This window comes from Phaenicophaeus curvirostris, chromosome Z (assembly GCF_032191515.1).
Source record: "Phaenicophaeus curvirostris isolate KB17595 chromosome Z, BPBGC_Pcur_1.0, whole genome shotgun sequence".
Taxonomy (NCBI): Eukaryota; Metazoa; Chordata; class Aves; order Cuculiformes; family Cuculidae; genus Phaenicophaeus; species Phaenicophaeus curvirostris.
In genome coordinates this window covers 38,979,375-38,998,635 of record NC_091431.1, presented here as the reverse complement: position 1 = coordinate 38,998,635, position 19,261 = coordinate 38,979,375, and the positions used below count along the sequence as shown (strand labels likewise).

The 19,261-nt window shown below is 40.0% G+C and overlaps 1 protein-coding gene across 1 annotated transcript in view; it reads left to right on the top strand.

Moving 5' to 3' along the window:
• TRPM6 (transient receptor potential cation channel subfamily M member 6) overlaps positions 1–19,261 on the top strand; it is a 90,459-nt gene that overhangs the window by 57,862 nt on the left and 13,336 nt on the right. Inside the window, exons 23-32 of the mRNA XM_069881215.1 lie at positions 97–211; positions 1,848–2,047; positions 4,075–4,207; positions 5,865–7,009; positions 7,692–7,804; positions 11,437–11,563; positions 12,451–12,548; positions 14,385–14,443; positions 15,880–15,905; positions 17,683–17,733. Coding sequence (XP_069737316.1) covers positions 97–211; positions 1,848–2,047; positions 4,075–4,207; positions 5,865–7,009; positions 7,692–7,804; positions 11,437–11,563; positions 12,451–12,548; positions 14,385–14,443; positions 15,880–15,905; positions 17,683–17,733 — 2,067 coding nt within the window. The remainder of the gene's footprint in view (positions 1–96; positions 212–1,847; positions 2,048–4,074; positions 4,208–5,864; positions 7,010–7,691; positions 7,805–11,436; positions 11,564–12,450; positions 12,549–14,384; positions 14,444–15,879; positions 15,906–17,682; positions 17,734–19,261) is intronic.

The window sequence follows — 19,261 nt, the reverse complement described above, 5'->3', positions numbered from 1 at the left end:
TCTATTTCTTGCTGGTGTAAATAAGGAACACGTGCCATTGGTACGCTCTGCTGTGATTTCTTTGCTAACCATGCTCTGTGTGTCCTTCACTCTCAGTCTGCGAAACCCAGGAAGACTGTCCTCCTGGCTCCTTCCTCACGCCATTCCTCCAAGCTGTCTACCTCTTTGTGCAGTACATCATCATGGTCAACTTGCTTATTGCTTTTTTTAAGTAAGTACCATGGTATATTGCTGCAAAACTAAAATCAATGAATAGATATTCTGCCAAAACTTCTTCAAAAGCCGTTCACCACAAATGCCCCAGCAGTGGCATGTTGATGGTGGTTGATGCAAAACACCAGAACTGTTTTGCCGTCTAAATAGAATCTAACTCTGTGAAAGTGGACAACCCCAGTTGGCAAAAAACAACATTCATTCAGCTCTGAAGTATTCTGTCCTTTGTTCCTAAAAGTCTTTTTTGTTGCACTGAGAGCCTATATAATGTTCATAATAGGGTAGCCCAAGATTTATATTGGCGGATAAGTGGAAAATTATTCAAGGGAAGAGGATAATGACTTTGTAGGAGCATGCTCTTCCATTAGGAGACAATTTGATAATTCCTGTTATGTATTCTAGGCTGAAATCTAGCTGTAGCAGTTTTAAGTATCTGCTTTTAAAAGTCTGCTGTCAAAGCCAGAAGGGTCTTTACAGTAATTTTATAGTACTTTTTAGTAATTCCATAGCAATTCATAATAATTCTGTAGTAAGTAATCAGTGTCTTTATGGTAATTCTAACCTTTTAAGTTTTAACAGGGAAACCCTTGTAGTGAATCAAGTTCCGTAAAATATTAGTAAAAAGTAGCCTAACCTGAGTAGTTAATTATTTTTTCCTAGAGTTTTCCCTTTCTGGGAAAGAAAAAGTCAGCTGTAGGTTAAAAAAATTCAAGTGAAGAAATGTAGTGATTAATATTCAGGAAAACTGAATGATCAAAACTCATCCTATTCCCAGTTCCAATTAGAAATCCCTTTCCTGAAATTGTGGCACTGCAGCTTTTTTTGTTTGTTTGTTTTTAGTACACAGCTGTGAAATTGTAATTTGATTTATTTTTAGATTTAAATCTTCAGCAATATGATATGTTAAATCTTATGATTAGTGATTTTCATTGATTCAGAAGTAGGACCAAAAATGGTTATGAACAATGTATTTAATTATGCTCCCAGAAGTGAAGTTGATGTTTTTGTGATTATATACTAGGTGACTAGTATGATGATGCAACTGAAATTACAGTACAGAAACCACAAACTTGCTTTTCTGTACTTGGGTCCATGGTAGTAGAAATGAGAAATTATTCAGTGCATCAACAGTCACATTTAGTAACATTATGGCTCCAATGAGTACCTTGCAGAAGAATCGCTCCTATAGCTGCCTCTTGCACCAAGTACTGTTTAGGGAGAGTGCATTTGAAAAGCAGCAGAACTGTTTTGTTAACACTCTTCCCTTAGCCTGACTTCTACATTTAATCCAGTCCAAAGAGGCAGACAATGCTGAATTCTCAGTTAGGCTGTGTATTAAAGTTTAACTAATCTGGCTAAGGTTTCAAAGCCACTTCAGGGATATTTTTTGCCCAGTTCCCATTACTGTGAATGGGAATTGGATCTCCAAATCCGTTAGGCAGCTTTGAAGATCTCATTCTCAGTGCACTAGCTGCAGGCACATGCTGCTGCTTTGTTAATTGAAAGTTGCTAAGCTGATTTACCTCACTGGAGGGATGGGACCTTTCTTCAGTGTCAGATCTGTAGACAAGCATCTTGTGTTGTACTGGGAGTATTCCTCACTGTTTTACTTCTCCCTTACTCTCTCTTCTCAGTAATGTTTATTATGATTTGAAATCCATATCGAACACGCTCTGGAAATATAACCGGTACCGCTACATTATGACCTACCATGAGAAGCCATGGCTGCCTCCACCTTTCATCCTTCTGAGCCACATTGGACTTTTGGTAAACTGCATCTTCCGCCACCAGCCCTCAAATGAGTTGGATCAAGAGGAAGGCGATGTTGGACTAAGTAAGCAATGCTAATCTGGGGACCAAAAGAAATAGCTGATAAGAAATGTTTTGCCAGTCTCCCATCATTTTGTAGCTCAGTTCCTTAAAAGAGAAATGATGAAGAGATTCTCTGGGTAGGAGGATGTTTTATTTACAAAACTGAATTTAACTTCCCTGTCTGAGAAGCCTTGTAGGAAAAAGCGACTAGGGGGTGCTTTGCTATGTATTTAGCTTTTGCTGTGCTACAAACCGTACATCTGTTAAGGTATATCACAACTCTGAGCTGAAATAAAGTGACAGCACCTTTTTCTGTAGGATAAGATAGCCTTATTTTGAAAGAAAGTAAACAATACTGGAGATATACATTTCTGCACATTTGTCCTGAAAAGACAAACAATTGCCCAGAGAAAGTAGCTACAGTGCCTGAGGACAGAGGAGATCCAGTGATGGCAGATGCAGAGAGCATAGGGCCCTCCCACCTCCTCACTGCATCCTTACTTTTGCTTACTGGTTTAGCACTGCACCTTAACTCCACCTCCTTCACCCTTCGCAGCCTGGATTTCTTCACCCCAGAATCCTTCCTAATGCATCTTAAGGTGATTCCACTTCGCTGTCCCACTGTTGCCAGTTCCTGCAGCTCTGCCAGGAACAAGCCTAGCCATTGTGGGGAGGAGACAACAGGATGTTAGGGTGGGAATGAATGTATAGCAGGACTTGGGTGGGTGGGGAGAGACAGGGGAATGAGGGGGAGGTGAGCTGGTGGCTGTAACCTTATATAAAAAAACATTGGGGATCATTGGTGCATGGTATTTTATAGACTCACCCTTTTTGATACAACATACATCCTTGATGCTTAATAACAGAGGTGAGCAGACCCTGCATAGGTTCTGCTTCACTTCTCTGAAGAACATCAATCCCTGAAGATAATCTGGTGTGCTCACAGATGGTTACAGAGTCAGAACATGGGCTTAACTAATCAATGCTGAAGGGCTTTACAGTTGCTTCCAGGCTTAGCTCTTCTGTCATGACTGCATACATCAGCCTACCTTTGAAGTAGTACTGCTTATTTATATGCATGCATAGAATAAGTCACTGATGTAGCATAGAAAGTTTCTTATTTGTAGGGTATGTTACACGCAAGGAAAACTGAAACACTGCTTAGCACATCTAAAAGCCCTTGGATAAAAGAGAGCTCCTGCCTTACCTACACTTCTCCCAGAAAGAGACTTTTTTCCTATTTATATACCTTTGTGTCCCTTTTACAACAGGCCTGTGCATTGCTTTAAGTGTCTTCTACATGAATTTTTGTGTGGTTCCAATTAACGAGTTTTAGCAATGAGGAACTAGTGCCACCCTGTGGAAAATGAATGCAAAATCGGAAAGAAAAATGGAGCTTGCAGGATGCGTCAGAGAAACAGCTTTCCACTGTATGCATTTCTTTATACTGACTTATAATGAGCCATTGCTCAGAAGTCTTGATGTGCTAGAACAATAGCATCATGAGCCGCCCCAGCTGTGACGTTTTAAACTTTTTAAAACCTTTTCAGCCAGTAATCCTGCTTAATGTTTTATACATAGAAACATGTGAAGCAGTTAGGTGGAAAAAATCTTTGTAGCTTTGAGTACCTTAAAGGACTGTGTTTTAAGTGACTAGTCATAAATGAATGCCTGGACCAAATTATAGTGAAAGTGTTTTAAGTCTTACATATCTATATCTACGTCTCAGGAGTCGCATACATCTTTGTGACCAGCTCTTTGGACATGTACTTTTCAGGTTTTAAAAGGGAATGCACTGCAGTTTTTGTCAGTATGGTTTTGCTCTAAGGAAAGTGGTTTTGTTTAAGGAAAGACAAAAACATATTTACATGTATTTGACATGTTTAGTCTTTGTAGATAAGCCCACATCCATGAAGTTAGGTCTGAGTCATTGTTACCAAGGAAGGGAGAGAAAAACTGTTCTGACAGTTTTCTTTTTTTTCTCATGGATGCTTATAAAAAATGCATTTGTCAGCATGCTCCTTGTCATCTCCTACTTCCTTTGTGCAGAGCTGTACCTGAATGATGAGGAGTTAAAGAAACTCCATGACTTTGAGGAACAGTGTGTAGAAAAATATTTTCATGAGAAGAATGAAAGCCTGATTTCCAGTGACAGTGAAAGGATCCGTCTCACAACTGAAAGGTGTGTTTTGCTGCAGATTTGTGATCTTTGTATACATTTATCATGTGAGAAAGACTGATAAGCTAATGCTTTTGGAACAGGTTATGGCCACTGTGAACATGAGCAATAACATGCATTAACATTGCTAATTTGATGGAAATTTAATGTACCTGTTTGAACCGCACGGCAGACCTGGCTGGGAAGTGTTGCTGGCAGAATTGCATTCCCAGATGAGTACAGTCTGCAGGTGGTCAAAAAGGTGCAGTAAAGTGTTACTCAGTTTCCCTTTTGCAGACTAGGTAGCAGGATGAAAACATGCCGAGTTATGGCATTCAATACATATTTTTATTTAGCAGTACAGGAACACAGTGTTGCTTGTGACCGATTACAACAACTGTTGTGTACAGAAGAAAATCCATATAAACATTGTAGCATTATCTGAAATGGTGCATCTTGGTTTGCAAAATGTCAATACACAACTGTCAATGCAGTTTCAAAACTCTTAAGTATTGGCCTAATTTGACTTTCTATTGAAGTCAATGGCAATACTGCTGTTAAGTTTAATGGGAAGACTTCAATAAAGTGAGCACTATGAAAAGTCTTATGGAATGCCAATACTGATCTCACATAATAAATTTGTTTTGCCTCGAGAAAGATAGCCTCTTAATCTTTGCCTATTCATAATCTTATTTTCTCCATACTAAAGCAAAACACACAAGCAAAATGAATTCCCCCTGTAAAATAAATAAAATAAGTAGCTTTGTCCAAAAGCTGCAGAATAATTTACAGCAACTGGAAAGTATATCTTTTTTTTCAGTGCAAAGATGAAAAACATTTCACAGCATTGTATAGCAGCAGTATAAGAAAATTTACAAGAATGAAATATTGGGAGCACTAGTCTTTGATTTTATTCAGCTATTGGTTAAATGCTACATCTTTTACTTACTCAGAGACAAATGAAAGGAGCAACTTTTGCATGTTGCTTGCGGATAGTTTATCATTGTCTTAGTGATAGAGCACCAGAGATAGTATCTTCAGGAAATATGAAGATAAGGATTTGGTTAAAGTCATAGCATTCCAGGCCAAGAAGTTCTTGCACTGTTCACTGGCGATTTGAAGACAACAACAAAAAAAAAGGCTTTGATTTTTGGGCAGCTGAGTTTTACCTGAAGACAGCTATTGGCATCAGACATACAGAATCTGTTCCCAGAGGCCGGTTAGGTTGTTGGGAAGACCCTTTTCCCTGCAGTTTCCAGTATTTGAGAAATGCAAGAATCCCCGTAGCTTTCTGTGAGCCTTGTTCTTCTCATGCTTGCACAAGAAATGTAGAACTGGCTAACAAGGTGTATACTTTATAGCATTTTTTTTTGCATTTACAGCAATAGGCAATGCAGCATTTCCAAAGCTGTGTCCTAAGCGCCTTAAGGCGCTCCTTAAGCAAAAATCCTCTTTCTTCAAACATCACTGGCTGTTGGTCTAGTGATCTGAATGACATGTTGTAAGTCTGGATGGGTTTTGTCAAATACAGATATTCATGGGAATGGAAGTCACAAAAAAAATAAATAATGGCTGTTTGAAAGTCTGACTTTTTTGAATATGTTAATGGCTTCTTTCATAATCTGGCAAACAGAAGCAAAGATCTATGTTTTGTTATTTTAATTATTCTTTTTCCACCTAGAGTGGAGGAGATGTTTTTGCAGCTGAAAGAAGTTAATGAGAAGGTATTTTATATCAAGGAGTCTTTACTCTCCCTGGACAGCCAGCTAGGACATTTGCAAGATCTATCTGCATTGACAGTAGATATCCTGAAAGTGCTTTCAGCTGTAGACACCTTGCAAGTGGAAGAAGCCTTATTGTCTGACAAAAAACATCGAACCTGTAGGAAACTGCCCCATAGCTGGAGCAATGCACTCTATTCCAAGACGCTGAGCAGCTTGGAGTGTTTGTATGACAAGAAGTACCACTACTACAGCATGCCACCCTCCCTCTTACGGAGCTTGGTAAGGAGTCAGTGGCCATCAGATTGCAAAGACCACATATTGAGGACTGACAGCAACAAAGCGGTAGAAGACAACTCTCAAAAGGTAGAAATAGAAAGTGACACTCTCACTTCAGGAGTATCCTCTGAGACTAAGTCAACCCCTAGGTATGGACAATTTTTGCTGGTGCCCCCAGACCAGCAGGGAGGGTCTGTCTCTGAGGATGTCACCTTAAATTTGTCCTTTTTGAGTACTCCTGCCAAGTACAGGGACGATGCATTCAGAGATGAACTGCAAAGTAGCATTGTGGTGCAGCAAAACCTGCGGAGTGTCACCATCATTGGAAAAGAGACAGAAGATTATCAGTGGAGCCAGAGAGACTTTGTTATTAATTTGCCATCAGAAAAGATTAATGACATAGAGACTGATCGTTCTCTTGATCTCCAGCCATCACTGAGTATTGAAGAGAGTGCAACACCCTCCTGCAATGACAGGGAAGAAGCTGAATGTGGTTATGTGAACTGGGGATTCTCTGAAGGTGATGAAAAAGGAGTTTTCAGTTCAGGAAAGAAACAGAAGAAGGACCTGTGCATACATTCCTCCTATGACAGTGACTGCAATTGCACAAGTAGTCCTCACAGGCGTGTCCAGATAAGAGAGTCAAAGTCCTTCTCGTACAACTCTGACAGATCACGTCACAGCCGCTTCATCTCTCAGAACAAGCTAAACCGCAGCAACTCCTTCTGGATAAGACCACTCTGGAGGCACTGGAGTTTCTGCAGGAGCAACAGCTTACAGTCCTCTAAGAAAGAGAAAAGAGGGAAAACCTGCAAGGCCATAGATGGTAATTACACTACACCTGTACAGTATCTTTCACTGGAAAGCCCAAGACATTATAAAAATGCTTCCTTTGCACTCATGAGGTATTAGCTGCAGTTGAGGGTAGTACCAGAGAGTCCAGAGTTACTCCTTCAATTCCTTTGTGCTGGGTGTGACTGCTGTAGAGGATTTCTGAAGTATGCCTGATATCCAAGCTGCACCACACCTGTGTGTCAGCCACTCTTATTCTCCCCATCTCATGGGATCCCCATGACTGTGACTACACAGCCGGGGTGACAGAGGAACTGTGCTTGATCTGAGGAAGTCTCCTTCCCTGGGTATGCAATGCAAGACAAGACAAGAGTCAAAATAAATTACGCATTAGCAGTATCATAGGTCATATGGATCTGTGTAATTTTAGCCAGTTTAAAACCCTTCCTGTCCGCTGCCAAGTTAGCTTACCAACAGCTGAACTATAACAGGTTCCAGTTCTAAGTATGAATAGTATGGGAGGGTGGATAACATTTGTTGTTTAATATCTTGTGATGACACAGATCTTTACTGTGAACTGTGTGAATATTAGCTTTGGGTGTCACAAGTGTTCCTCAGGTTGCCTTGGAGATCTACCAACTATCAGTCCTACCATATCATGTCTTACTAAACAAAAGCTCTGTAGCTTGATGGTGGTTTTTGACTCCTTCCCACAGAGTCCTTACAATCCAGTGAGCAACACTGCAATGAGACAACAAAAGCAAACCAACAATACAGAGACAGAAAGATTGGGAGGGGAAAGAAGAATCCAAAACCCCTTCAGGTGCCGGTATGTGCAGATGCAAGAGAATCACATATGCAATAACTGTCTTTTTGATTCATTAAGATCAGTTCTGTGATGCAGCTTATTAGAAAATGTATACATATAAAATGAATCACACAATTTGGGGTAGTGTTTTGGTGTGTTTGGCTTTGTTTTAATCTTTCTTTTGTTTGAATGTGTCAGTTTTGAACATGTTGAAATCTTTGGACTTTGCTAGGTGGTTAGAGACTTGCTTGCCCAGCTACACACCCAAAAATCCATGGGGCCGAAGGGGATCCATCCAAGAGTATTGAGGGAGCTGGCGGATGTGCTTGCTCCTTCATGTACATCTATGTAAGAGAGGACTTTGATACCGTCGAGCTTGATTATGGTGATGACAGGATCAAGTGCCTGTGGGTCAAAATCAGAGGAGCCCAAAAGAAAGCAGATTTTGTGATGGGAGTCTGTTACAGACCACACAGCCAAGAAGAAGCAGCTGATGAGTTCTTTTATAAACAGCTGGGGTTAATCTCTAGATCAATGCCTCTTGTTCTCATGGGAGACTTCAATCTTCCAGATATCTGCTGGAAGTACAATACAGCAGAAAGGAAGCAGTCCAGGAAGTTCCTGGAGTGTGTGGAAGACAACTTCCTCGCACAACTGATGAGTGAGCCGACAAGGGAAGGTGCCCTCTTGGACCTGCTGTTTGTGAACAGAGAAGGCCTTGTGGGGGATGTAGTGGTAGGAGGACGCCTGGGACAAAGCGATCATGAGATAATGGGGTTTTCAGATCTAGGTGAGGTAAAGAGGGTGGTTAGCAGGACAGTGGCATTAAACTTCCAGAGGGCAGACTTCGGACTGTTCAGAAGGCTGGTTGGCAAAGTCTCATGGGAGACAGTCCTTAAGGGCAAGGGAGCCCATGAGGGCTGGGAGCTCTTCAAAAAGGAAATCCTAAGAACTCAGGAGAAAGCCATCCCCGTGTTCTGGAAAAAGAGCTGGTGGGGGAACAAAACAGCTTGATTGAGCAGGGAGATCTTGAGAGACATCAAAAAGAAGAGAAATGCCTATGAGCTTTGGAAGAAGGGACGGGCATCTTAGGTGGACACAGGAGGGAAGTGAGATCATGCAGGAAAAAATCAGGAGGGCTAAGGCCCAACTAGAAATCAGATTGGCTAAGTCTGTGATAGATAATAAAAAATCTTTCTATAAATAAATTAACAATAAAAGGAGGTCTAGGGAGAATATACAGTCCCTATTGGATGCAGAAGGAACAACAGTGACAGAGGATGAGGAAAAGGCTAAGGTACTTAATGCCCTCTTTGCCTCAGTCTTTCATTGTAAAGAAAGTTGTTCTCTCTGTGTACACACACCCAGGAGTTAGAGGAGCAGAATGAGGCTCCCATGATCCAAGAGGAGGCGGTTAGAGACTTGCTTGCCCAGCTAGACACTCATATGTCTATGGGGCCGGATGGGATCCACCCAAGGATGTTAAAGGAGCTGGCAGATGTGTTTGCCAAACCCCTTTCCATCATCTGCCAGCAGTCCTGGAAGACTGGGGAAGTTCCACTGGACTGGAGGCTGGCTGATGTTGTGCCCATCTACAAGAAGGGTCGCAGGGAGGATCCACGGAACTACAGGCCTGTCAGTCTGACCTCAGTGCCAGGGAAAGTCATGGAACAGGTGATCTTGAGTGCTATCATGAAGCACATGCAAGAGAACTGGGTGATCAGGCCCGGTTAACACAGGTTCATGAAAGGCAGGTCTTGTCAAACAAACCTGATCGCCTTCTATGGTAAAGTGACTTGACTACTGGATGAGGGAAGGTCTGTGGATGTGGTCTTCCTGAACTTCAGTAAAGCCTTTGACACAGCTTCTCACAGCATTCTGCTTGAGAAACTGTCAGCCTCTGGCCTGGACAGGCGCACATTCTCCTGGGTGGAAAATTGATTGGATGGCCGGGCCCAGAGAGTGGTGGGAAATGGTGTTAAATCCAGCTGGAGGCCAGTGACAAGTGGGGTTCCCCAGGGCTCAGTGCTGGGTCCAGCCCTGTTGAATGTCTATCAATGACCTGGATGAAGGCATTGAATGCACCTTCAGCAAGTTTGCAGACGATGCTAAGCTGGGTGGAAGCGTGGATCTGATGGAAGGTAGTGAGGCTTTGCAGAGGGATCTGAACAGGCTGGACCGCTGGGCTGAGACCAATGGCATGAGGATGAACAAGGCCAAATGCTGGGTCCTGCACTTGTGGCCCAACAACCCTGTGCAGTGCTACAGACTAGGAGAAGTCTGGCTAGAAAGCTGCCTTTAGGAGAAAGACCTGAGGGTGTTGGTTGACAGCCGACTGAACATGAGCCAGCAGTGTGCCTGGGTGGCCAAGAAGGCCAATAGCATCTTGGCTTGTATCAGAAATGGCATGGCCAGCAGGTCCAGAGAGGTTATTCTTCCTCTGTTCTCGGCACTGGTGAGACTGCACCTCGAATACTGTGTTCAGTTCTGAGCCCCTCACTACTAGAAGGATGTTGAGGCTCTGGAGTGTGTCCAGAGAAGAGCAACAAAGCTGGTGAAGGGGCTGGAAAACAAGCCTTATGAGGAATGGCTGAGAGAGCTGAGGTTGTTTAGCCTTGAGAAGAGAAGGCTGAGGGGAGACCTTATTGCTCTCTACAACTGCCTGAAAGGAGGTTGTAGAGAGGAAGGTGCTAGCCTCTTCTCCCAAGTGACAGGGGACAGGACAAGGGGGAATGACCTCAAGATCTGGCAGGGGAGGTTCAGGCTGGATATCAGAAATAAATTTTCACGGGAAGTGTAATTGGGCACTGGAGCAGGCTGCCCAGGCAGGTGGTTGAGGCACCATCTCTGGAGGTATTTAAAAGGAGGGCAGATGAGGTGCTGAGGGGCATGGTTTAGTGTTTGATAGGAATGGTTGGACTCAATGATCCTGGGGGTCTTTTCCATCCTAGTGATTCTGTGATTCTGTGTGATTCTGTGATACCGGAGACATTACTGATTTTACACAGACAGGAATCAGTCCTTGCACTTTAGCTGGCAGGAGAACTTGGGGAGGCTTCATGTAATCTAGGATAGACTGGAGGATTGGTGAGACACATCCAGATAGTGTGCAACTGTAAACAAGCAAGCCAGGCCTGTCTCCTGCCTACAAGAGTCCTGCAGGTGGATTCTCTGAATCCATTAAACATTTAGCTTATTGCATACAGCATATTGATTGTGTCGTATGTCAGCTTTTGTATGTGTACAGATATGTAAATCTATTTATAAAGAGATTCCCAGGATCCTTGTCAGATAGAAAGAGTTATCTCTATGTAGTGAGTTGAAAGCTGAAGGCCGATTTATTTACATAAGATATTCAGGTTAGCAACAGATCTTAGAATTGAACTTTGAGACCTATACCTCTGAAAGTATTCTGAGGGACTTGAAACTTTAACACCCAGTAGTCCTAGATTTTTCATCAGTGGGCTGTACTAGATAAAAGCAACGTGTCTTCTGCAACTTGTGAAAAAAATGGGGAAATCACTTTCTCACATGGGAGGAGTTCAGTCATTTGCATTTCAGTGATGTTCTGAAAGGCCACAACATAGGGTGTCAGACATATGGCAGAAGTGCTAGTAATCCTATAAGTTGTCATTTTGTCTGTGTCTTACCAGGTGATTACAGTGGATGGTTGTCCCCAGAACACCCAAGTGAGCTCGGAGCCTGCAGAGATCAATGTCTGGGATGAGCAAGAGAAACACAGCAAGAACTGGCTCACTGTGTCTAATTTCAGTCAGCTAAGTATGTGATGGTGAAATTCAAAATTCAAAACAGCTTTTATAAAGAAGCAATAAATAAAAACCCGACAGATTTAAAGTGACTCATGCCACTTTCACTTCATGGCATAAATTTTACAGAATTAGAATTAGGTTGCAGGCACACACAGCTTGGTTATTTGCTGTGTCAGAAGGAGTATAGGTTGTGTGGATGGCCAGTTTAAACTTTCTGGAGAACTGTCCTTCTTGTGTAAGAGACAGTGCAGTACTAGTTCTCAGGAATATGTGGGAAGCGAGGAATATGATATCTTTGTCTCATCTCTTGAGGTGTCTTCTAAAGTGGCAACCTGACTAATTGCAAAAGTAAACTCTCATGAATTTCTCAGGGCATTTACACTCACAGGCAGTGCTATGATACTGTATCTGCTGGCAGATCTTCTGCATGCATTACTCATTTGCTCAGAAACACATCTCCAAAGGGAAGAAGTGAATTTTGGATTGTCTCTGTTGAAATGAAAAGGGAATGGCATTCTTACTCTTTTTTTTTAGTAATTCTCCAGCTTTTCATTCTCAGAAATCCTTTACATAGTTCATATTATCTTCTAGCTTTGCTGCGATGCAACTCACTGGCTTCATCCTTCAAGCTGCTGGGGAAGCACCAGGGAATGCTGTGACTCAGCACAAGATAGTCTGAGAAGGGCTGCACTCTTCCAAATTCTGCAGACAAAGAATGGAAACAGTCCTTTTTAACCCTATGAAATTCTATTATTGCTTTTATAACCCATTACATAGTTGCTGGGGCAATGTGCCATATAGGTGTTTATTTTATAGCACTGCATAGGTTTATAGTTTGTAGCAGCAGAGCGGTTCATTTACACTCTGGAAATAGCTCATACTTCATCTTTTGGCTAGGTTTGGAACGCCTCAGTTACATGCACCAGAAAATGAAAAATCAAGACATCAGTAGGCGTACCGTACCATTCTGTGATTACCTGAGGCATTCTCAAGAGGTAAGACCTAAGACTGCACATCCTTGTCCATTTTTTTGCCGAGCTGAGCCCAGGGTAGCTCTACTGATATACCTGGACTGGCCGGTATAGGTTCTTTGTCATGAAACATCTCTTGAGAGATGAGGAACTTTGTTATCTGCTGGCAGAGTGCCTATGTGCAAGTAAATTAACAATTTAACAGTTGTTAACACTCTATTAAGATTATTGAAGTAGAATATTAGATTATTGAAACATAGAGTGGTTCTGAGTGTGAGGAAGTTGGTCAGAAATGACATGTGTGTTGATATTTCGTTAGGCACTGTGTGAGCACGCATCTTGGTCTTGAACACGTGGACACAATTTTTTAGCAAAGTGAAGTGCATTTCAGAGTTAGCTATATAGCTGTTAATCACACAGAGGTAGTTATTTCTTGCAAAGTGGGAAGTAAATGTGGATAATAATTGCAAAGCTTAGATTTCTTAACTACTGGCTTAAAAATATCGTATCTTATTATTATCAAAGTTAATTTGCAGGTCCATAATGTTAAGGTCCTCTGCCTATGTAAACCAACATAAGCTCATTGTCTTTGATGAAGGTAGACCAATTTATGTTTCCTGAAGACTGTGAGGAGAAATCTGATTATAGAAACTTCTATCTGTCTTAAAATGCTGTAGGTGATGGCAGAAAACATATATTTCACTACATTCTTTAGGCGTTAACAAAGTTAACAAAGAATAAATTAAGAAAAGGAACTGTGAAATAACCTTTACTCTCCCTTGTCCAGCAGCACCTTTCTTTACCTGTTTTACTTATAGCACTCTTTAATATTAAAATGTTGATCTTTAAAAGCCTACTTTATTTTTCACTGTAAACACAAAGAGTTGGGTTTTTTTTTAAGAAATAAAAGTAAATCAGAATACAGTTTCAGATCTGCTGTTCTAATTGTTGTAGAATTAGAATTCCTGATGCCAGGGAAGGAAATAAGTTTTTGTATGAAAGAGTGGAGGGAGAGAAATAGAAATAAATTCACTGATTTTGTACAGAGCTTGGAGGCTAAATCACTAAATCTTTGAAATGTGAAACACAGTCAGGGAAACTGTGTGAAGGGACCAAGCAAGCCGGTGCTTCAAAACTCATATTAGCAGATCTTGGCTAAAACTCAAGGGTGGGATTCATAGCTGAACTGTAGTTAATTATCTTTAAACTTTATGGTCTTTGAATTTTTTGGGGGTGCTCTGTTTTTGTTTTGTTTCTTTTTTTTTTTCTTTAAATCTTCCTGACTACTATTCAGAAGAATAATTCTGTTTCTAATTAGCACATTACATTACAACGACCCAGCTGGCCCAATTTTCCCTAATATGGCTGGAAATTTAGAAGTCTATTTAGGTACTTATTTAACTATAAGACCTGGAAAATATATAATCTAAATACCACTGGAAAGCTGCTCAGTCTGTTACCTTCTTCTGTTATAGAGATTTAGGCTGCATCTTGTTTTCAGCATCTGTAAAGCCAATCCCTAAATTGGAATTTTCCCATATAAATAAAAGTTCTTTAATACTGTCCATATTAGAAGGCCTTTAACATGCTTCTGTGAGCGCATTGAGGCACAGGTGGGTACCTGAGTATTTTATTTGAATGTGTTTATTTGTCTGTTTATTTGAAAACAGTATTGTGAACAAATCAGTTCCATTTTAGGGTAGGCATGGCAATGCTGTGATTCACCTGTCAGTGTCATTATTTGTACTAACAATAAGCATAACAAGAAGTGTTTCAAGATTGTACCTTTTTGAGTTGCACAGTGTGTATATGACAGAGATGTGCAGATTTTACCAGTAAAAGCATCTCTCTTCTTTGCAGGATTTGAGTAATAACATATTTGGAACAACCAAGAAAAGTAATCTGAACAAGAACTCCTCGTATGTACTTTTAATATATTAAGATATCAATCACAGGCTTTTAGAATGAGGCTTCTGTACTTTATGCAGGTTTCCCATTCAGTTCTGTGATATATTTAGGATAAGAAATTTATTTGAAATGGAGAGTTGAGGCAATTCAATGTATTAAAGTTTCTTTAAGTGAAGACTTATTAATAGAGACAAAGGGGATCCATTTAAACAAAGTGCATAATTTAGGTGGAATGGAGACCCTTTTTCAGTCTAACAATAATCCAGTTTTCTAATTTAGTTACTAAGATAATCATAGAGCCTTCAACAAGATGTTATGCCAAACTAGTGAGCATGAAAAGTTGTGTTTGCTTTTGCTGTGCAAATTGCATATTTTCTTTATTCAATAATCAAAGTACTAGCAGCTCCTGAAAGTTTCTCTCATTCTTTGATTAATCTCAATCTGCACAAAATACTTACAAAATATTTAGCTTGATTCTCCTAATGGATTTTTAATAATTATTAAGCATTTATTATATTTACTGAAAGTATACTGATATAAAAATATTTTTAATTTTATTTATTTTTTTTTTTACATTTCCTTTTCAGCTTGATTGGTCCTTATCTTAATATTGTAGATATTTTTATCATGGGCAGTGCTGCCTCTCTGTTCCTTTTCCTTTTTTTTTCTCTTACTTAGTAACGCAGTGGTTGTAATACATAAAAGACACTAAAAAACCATCACATCCTATGTGATTTTACCATGGAAAGTGGAAAAAAGATACTGTGGTTGGTTGTGGGTTTTTTTTATGTTTTGTTTGTTTGTTTGTTTATTTGTTTATTTCATACCCAGTCATTTATAGGCAGTAGGAAAACTGCATACTTACCAGCAGGACTTACAGTCTGTTGGATGGCCTGATTCTGTCATGTAGTTATCTTCAGTAGTAGCTCTCTGGTCTGTGAGGTGAATCATATCTGCTCTCTTCTGTAACAAAGACTGCTTTAATGTTAATGCTGATGCTGTAGTCTCTGTGCAGCCTTGCTAATCCAAAGGACCATGAGTTTAAAAGTCTGGTTTTAAGTAAGCAATGGTAATGGCATAGGTAGCTCTGAATACATCTTAGCATTGATTGAAAAATGAACTGTTGTGTATGTGGTTGAAATGCTCTTTAACTGATACTCTTATTGCAGTATAAATGATATGAACAGCAGTGCAGAATTCTAAGAGCAACTAACAAAAAACAAAGCAAAAAAACATGTAGAAAAATGTGGCTATTCTTCAGTAAGTGAAGGTTATTTGCTGATTGCCACAGTGAACAAAGTTGCAGTGAGGGTTATTTTGCTTTATGATTGCTGATCAAACCTTTGTGTGTTTTGCCTGCACAGAGATGGTATCTCTTTGTATGCACCAGTATTAGCTTAATGACAGAATCTTTTAAGTAAAGTATCAATTGTTTGCTTTTAAACAGGTTGAGAGCTTCAGAGGAAATGGACAGTAAGTTTTGGGTGGCTTGTCACTCATTTTAATTCCCTTCTGCAAAACTCACTCTGATGATTCCAAAGTACAAAATCCAAACCAAAGTTAGTGTACTATATTTGATGGGCTATAGGAAAATGCTGAACTACTGTTTCATATGTTAGTTACTAATTTGTACTTTAAAGTGACATATTTTTAATGAAGACATGTTTTTCTTGTGATAACTGCAAAGTATTAAAAGAAAAAATATTTTTTTTCCTCTAGTTCACCCAGTAATGTTATCTTTTCCAATAGGAGGAGGCTTTTTACAATGGTGGTCCTGTTTTCCTCCCTGCCAGTCTAAGAGAACTCCTGGGTTAAAAGAGGGTGTATACCTGAGGATAGATTGTGATATTAAATTTTTATTTGTTCTTGATTTTTCAAGTTGCTGTTTGGTGTAATTCCTCTGTTTTTGTGGTTTCCCTGAAATTATGAAATCATTGAATGATGGAGTTTATCATGAATTACCCAGTGAAGAAATTCGAGGTTATAGGAGGAAAGTACTTTATTCCACAAAAGCAGAGTGTTAGTTAACATGACTTGTATTTGTTGCCTTTTAGTCTATCTTCCAGTTTTCCTGACATGTCATGTAGCTGTAAGAGGCTGAGCAGCTGGGCATCTATCTCTTTTTGAGGCTTGTCATGATGCAGAAATGAGTTGCTTTTAGACTTATCTCCCCTTCAAATGCTGCTCTTTCTGGGTTTGCCTGTGCACAAAACACTGCAGTGCTGCAGCATTCTGCTGTAAGCATAGTGAGTTGTGGGGCTGCTCTCTAGAGTGCACAGTTGCTTTGATTAAAATCCAGTTTTCCCATCCTCAAAAGGAATGACTTAGCCCTCATTCCCCTTTTCATTTTTGTTGTTTTCCAACATACAAAATGCAGCAAAACTAGTTGGGTCCTGCAAGAAAGAGAGCAAAAGGGGCCTTGAATCACTAAGGGCACTCAGTGGAAATGCTGGCTCATACCCCAACATCTGGTTTTGGTTTGGTTTTTTTTTTTTGAGATCTCTTTTGCTGGACAAGAGAATATAAGGTAGTAAAATACAAGAAGAACAGAAGTGTAATGTTCAAATATTTTGATAAAGATTCAGTTTTGACTACCTTGCTTGTCAGAGTTAAAGCAATACAATATCCTTATTTTCTGAAATCTGGCCTTTCAAATGATTGTTTTCCAATAGAACAAAGTGATTGCATCTAATTAATGGAAACTTATTAAAAAACTTCTTATAAAAAAAAGATTTTTGGACCAAATTTGATCTGGCTCTGCCTATTAAATATAAAACAACAGAGAGTCTTTATATGTATTTTGACAGCATTTTAGATGTTGTGGGTTAATCATTATTATTATTACTTTGGTTTGATAGTGTAGTTAATGGTATGCTTAATGACTGAGGATGGAGTTGGAAAAATCATGCCTTTGGGAGGCTCTGAAACATGATAGACAGCAAAGTGCTTTTAATATCCCTGACACGTAGTTGGCTTAGAGAAGCTACATGTCCTTGAGGTTAATATCAGAAGTTTCCTACCATTTCCCTGAATAAATAAGTCTTCTGGCTATATTACATTGATGACTGAAATCTGCCAGTATATGGTACAGTATAACATAGTTAAAGCTTATTCTCTTCAGAATGCTGAGATAGTAATTATGATTAATCTGTTTAATGACAAACTTTGGGATGGAAGGAATTAAAAAAACATTCATTTTTTTTTTCTGCTCTAATTAAGTAATGTAATGATCCTTTAAATGTTATTTCAGGTACCTTCACCTGCTTAAAAACATCTCAAGATCTGCATCATCATTACTCAGGTAAGCACAAAGCACCAGAATGATAGCTGAGTAACTTATAAAATTAAGAAGGACATTAGTTCTTCCCTTGTCATCCTCTGTGACTTTCACCTTGAAGAGCTGCACAATTGCTCACTGCTAAGTAGGTTCTCTGTTAATTCACGACTAGCACTCTAGTGAGGAAATTATGAATTACTTTCTTGCTGCTAATTGTTCCTTTCTGGGTATTTCTGGAAATCCAGAGCAGAGTGTAGATTATCACTTTCAAAATATCTGTGGAAAGAATGAATAGAGCTCCAATTCCCACGAGGGGTTGAGGGGGGGATGTGGCACTCATTTGTTTATAGCTGTCACTTTCCCTTACACCTCCCATATCCTCCTTTGTACTTTCTGGAATTGGTTTCTTCAGTTTATTGTTGATGTACTGTTTAATCTGTGTCTATATACCTATGAACTCCTGGAAATCTGGCAAGGAATAAATCATTTGGATGCTAATTGCCGTAGCCCTATCTTTTCCTGAACTGAGTAGGCACAGATTTTTCCCACAAGGCTTGGATGTCAGATTTCCCGGAGGAGAGCTGTGGAGAGCTTGCCAGTAGATGTCTCTGTTGCCTGTAGGACTTGGCCTCCTTTAAAAGGAAGGCTAATCAGACGCGTTAGCAGCCTCCTGAAGTTCAAAAAACTGTGCGAATTTTCACTGGTAATAACACCTCTTGGTTTGTAATCAGTGTACAGGAGTAATTTCTCTGGTACTGTGGCATTGTTGCAGTGATTATTTTGGCTCTTGTCAGGCATGCTATTTCAGATTAAATAAGACTTTTTAGTACATGACAGTGATTTCATTATGAGCTGACAAACATCTTGAGAGTTTTCCATCGTAAGTTTTAATTCCTGGGTAAGGGCGGGATAGAATTTAGCCAACTAAGCCCAAAGTGTGATACTACCATCTTACACCATCTACTGCTTACACATTATTTATGCTATCATGTTGTGCAGGCAGATATATATATGTGCAGGCCTCTGTAGTCCCAAAAGAACTTGAGTTTTGACCCAAGTTTAGCAGCTGGTGCAAGTCCACTTCACATTACTTTTGGAGGGTTTAGAATGAGCCCTGACAGGGTATGTCAGATGGCACAGATCTGGCAGCTCCTCTGTTTACTTCCCTGCTATGCACTAATTCCATGACTAAAATGTGTTCCTGGTAGAAGCATCAAGGGAGGACCTTAATTTTCAGTACATGCTCCAAAACTATTAAGACATGTTAACCAATGCCTGTTGAATTTGGAATATATTAACAAACCTTGAATTGAAATCTGAAATGCAGATTTTTTCAAATTAGGACCTTAATTCAAGGGTTGGTATGTCATGGGTCCCCTTCGCTCTCTCCTTCAGGGCTAGGCTAAATAATCTGTAATTAATTGCTGCTCAGGGAAGTAGACTTAAATAGAAGGGCAGACTGTCCAAGCTCTGGAAGAGTTTGCCATCAGGACTTTTTGGTTGCTCTGAAGAGAAACACAGCTCTGCTGTGGTTCACTTTTTGCTTTGGATG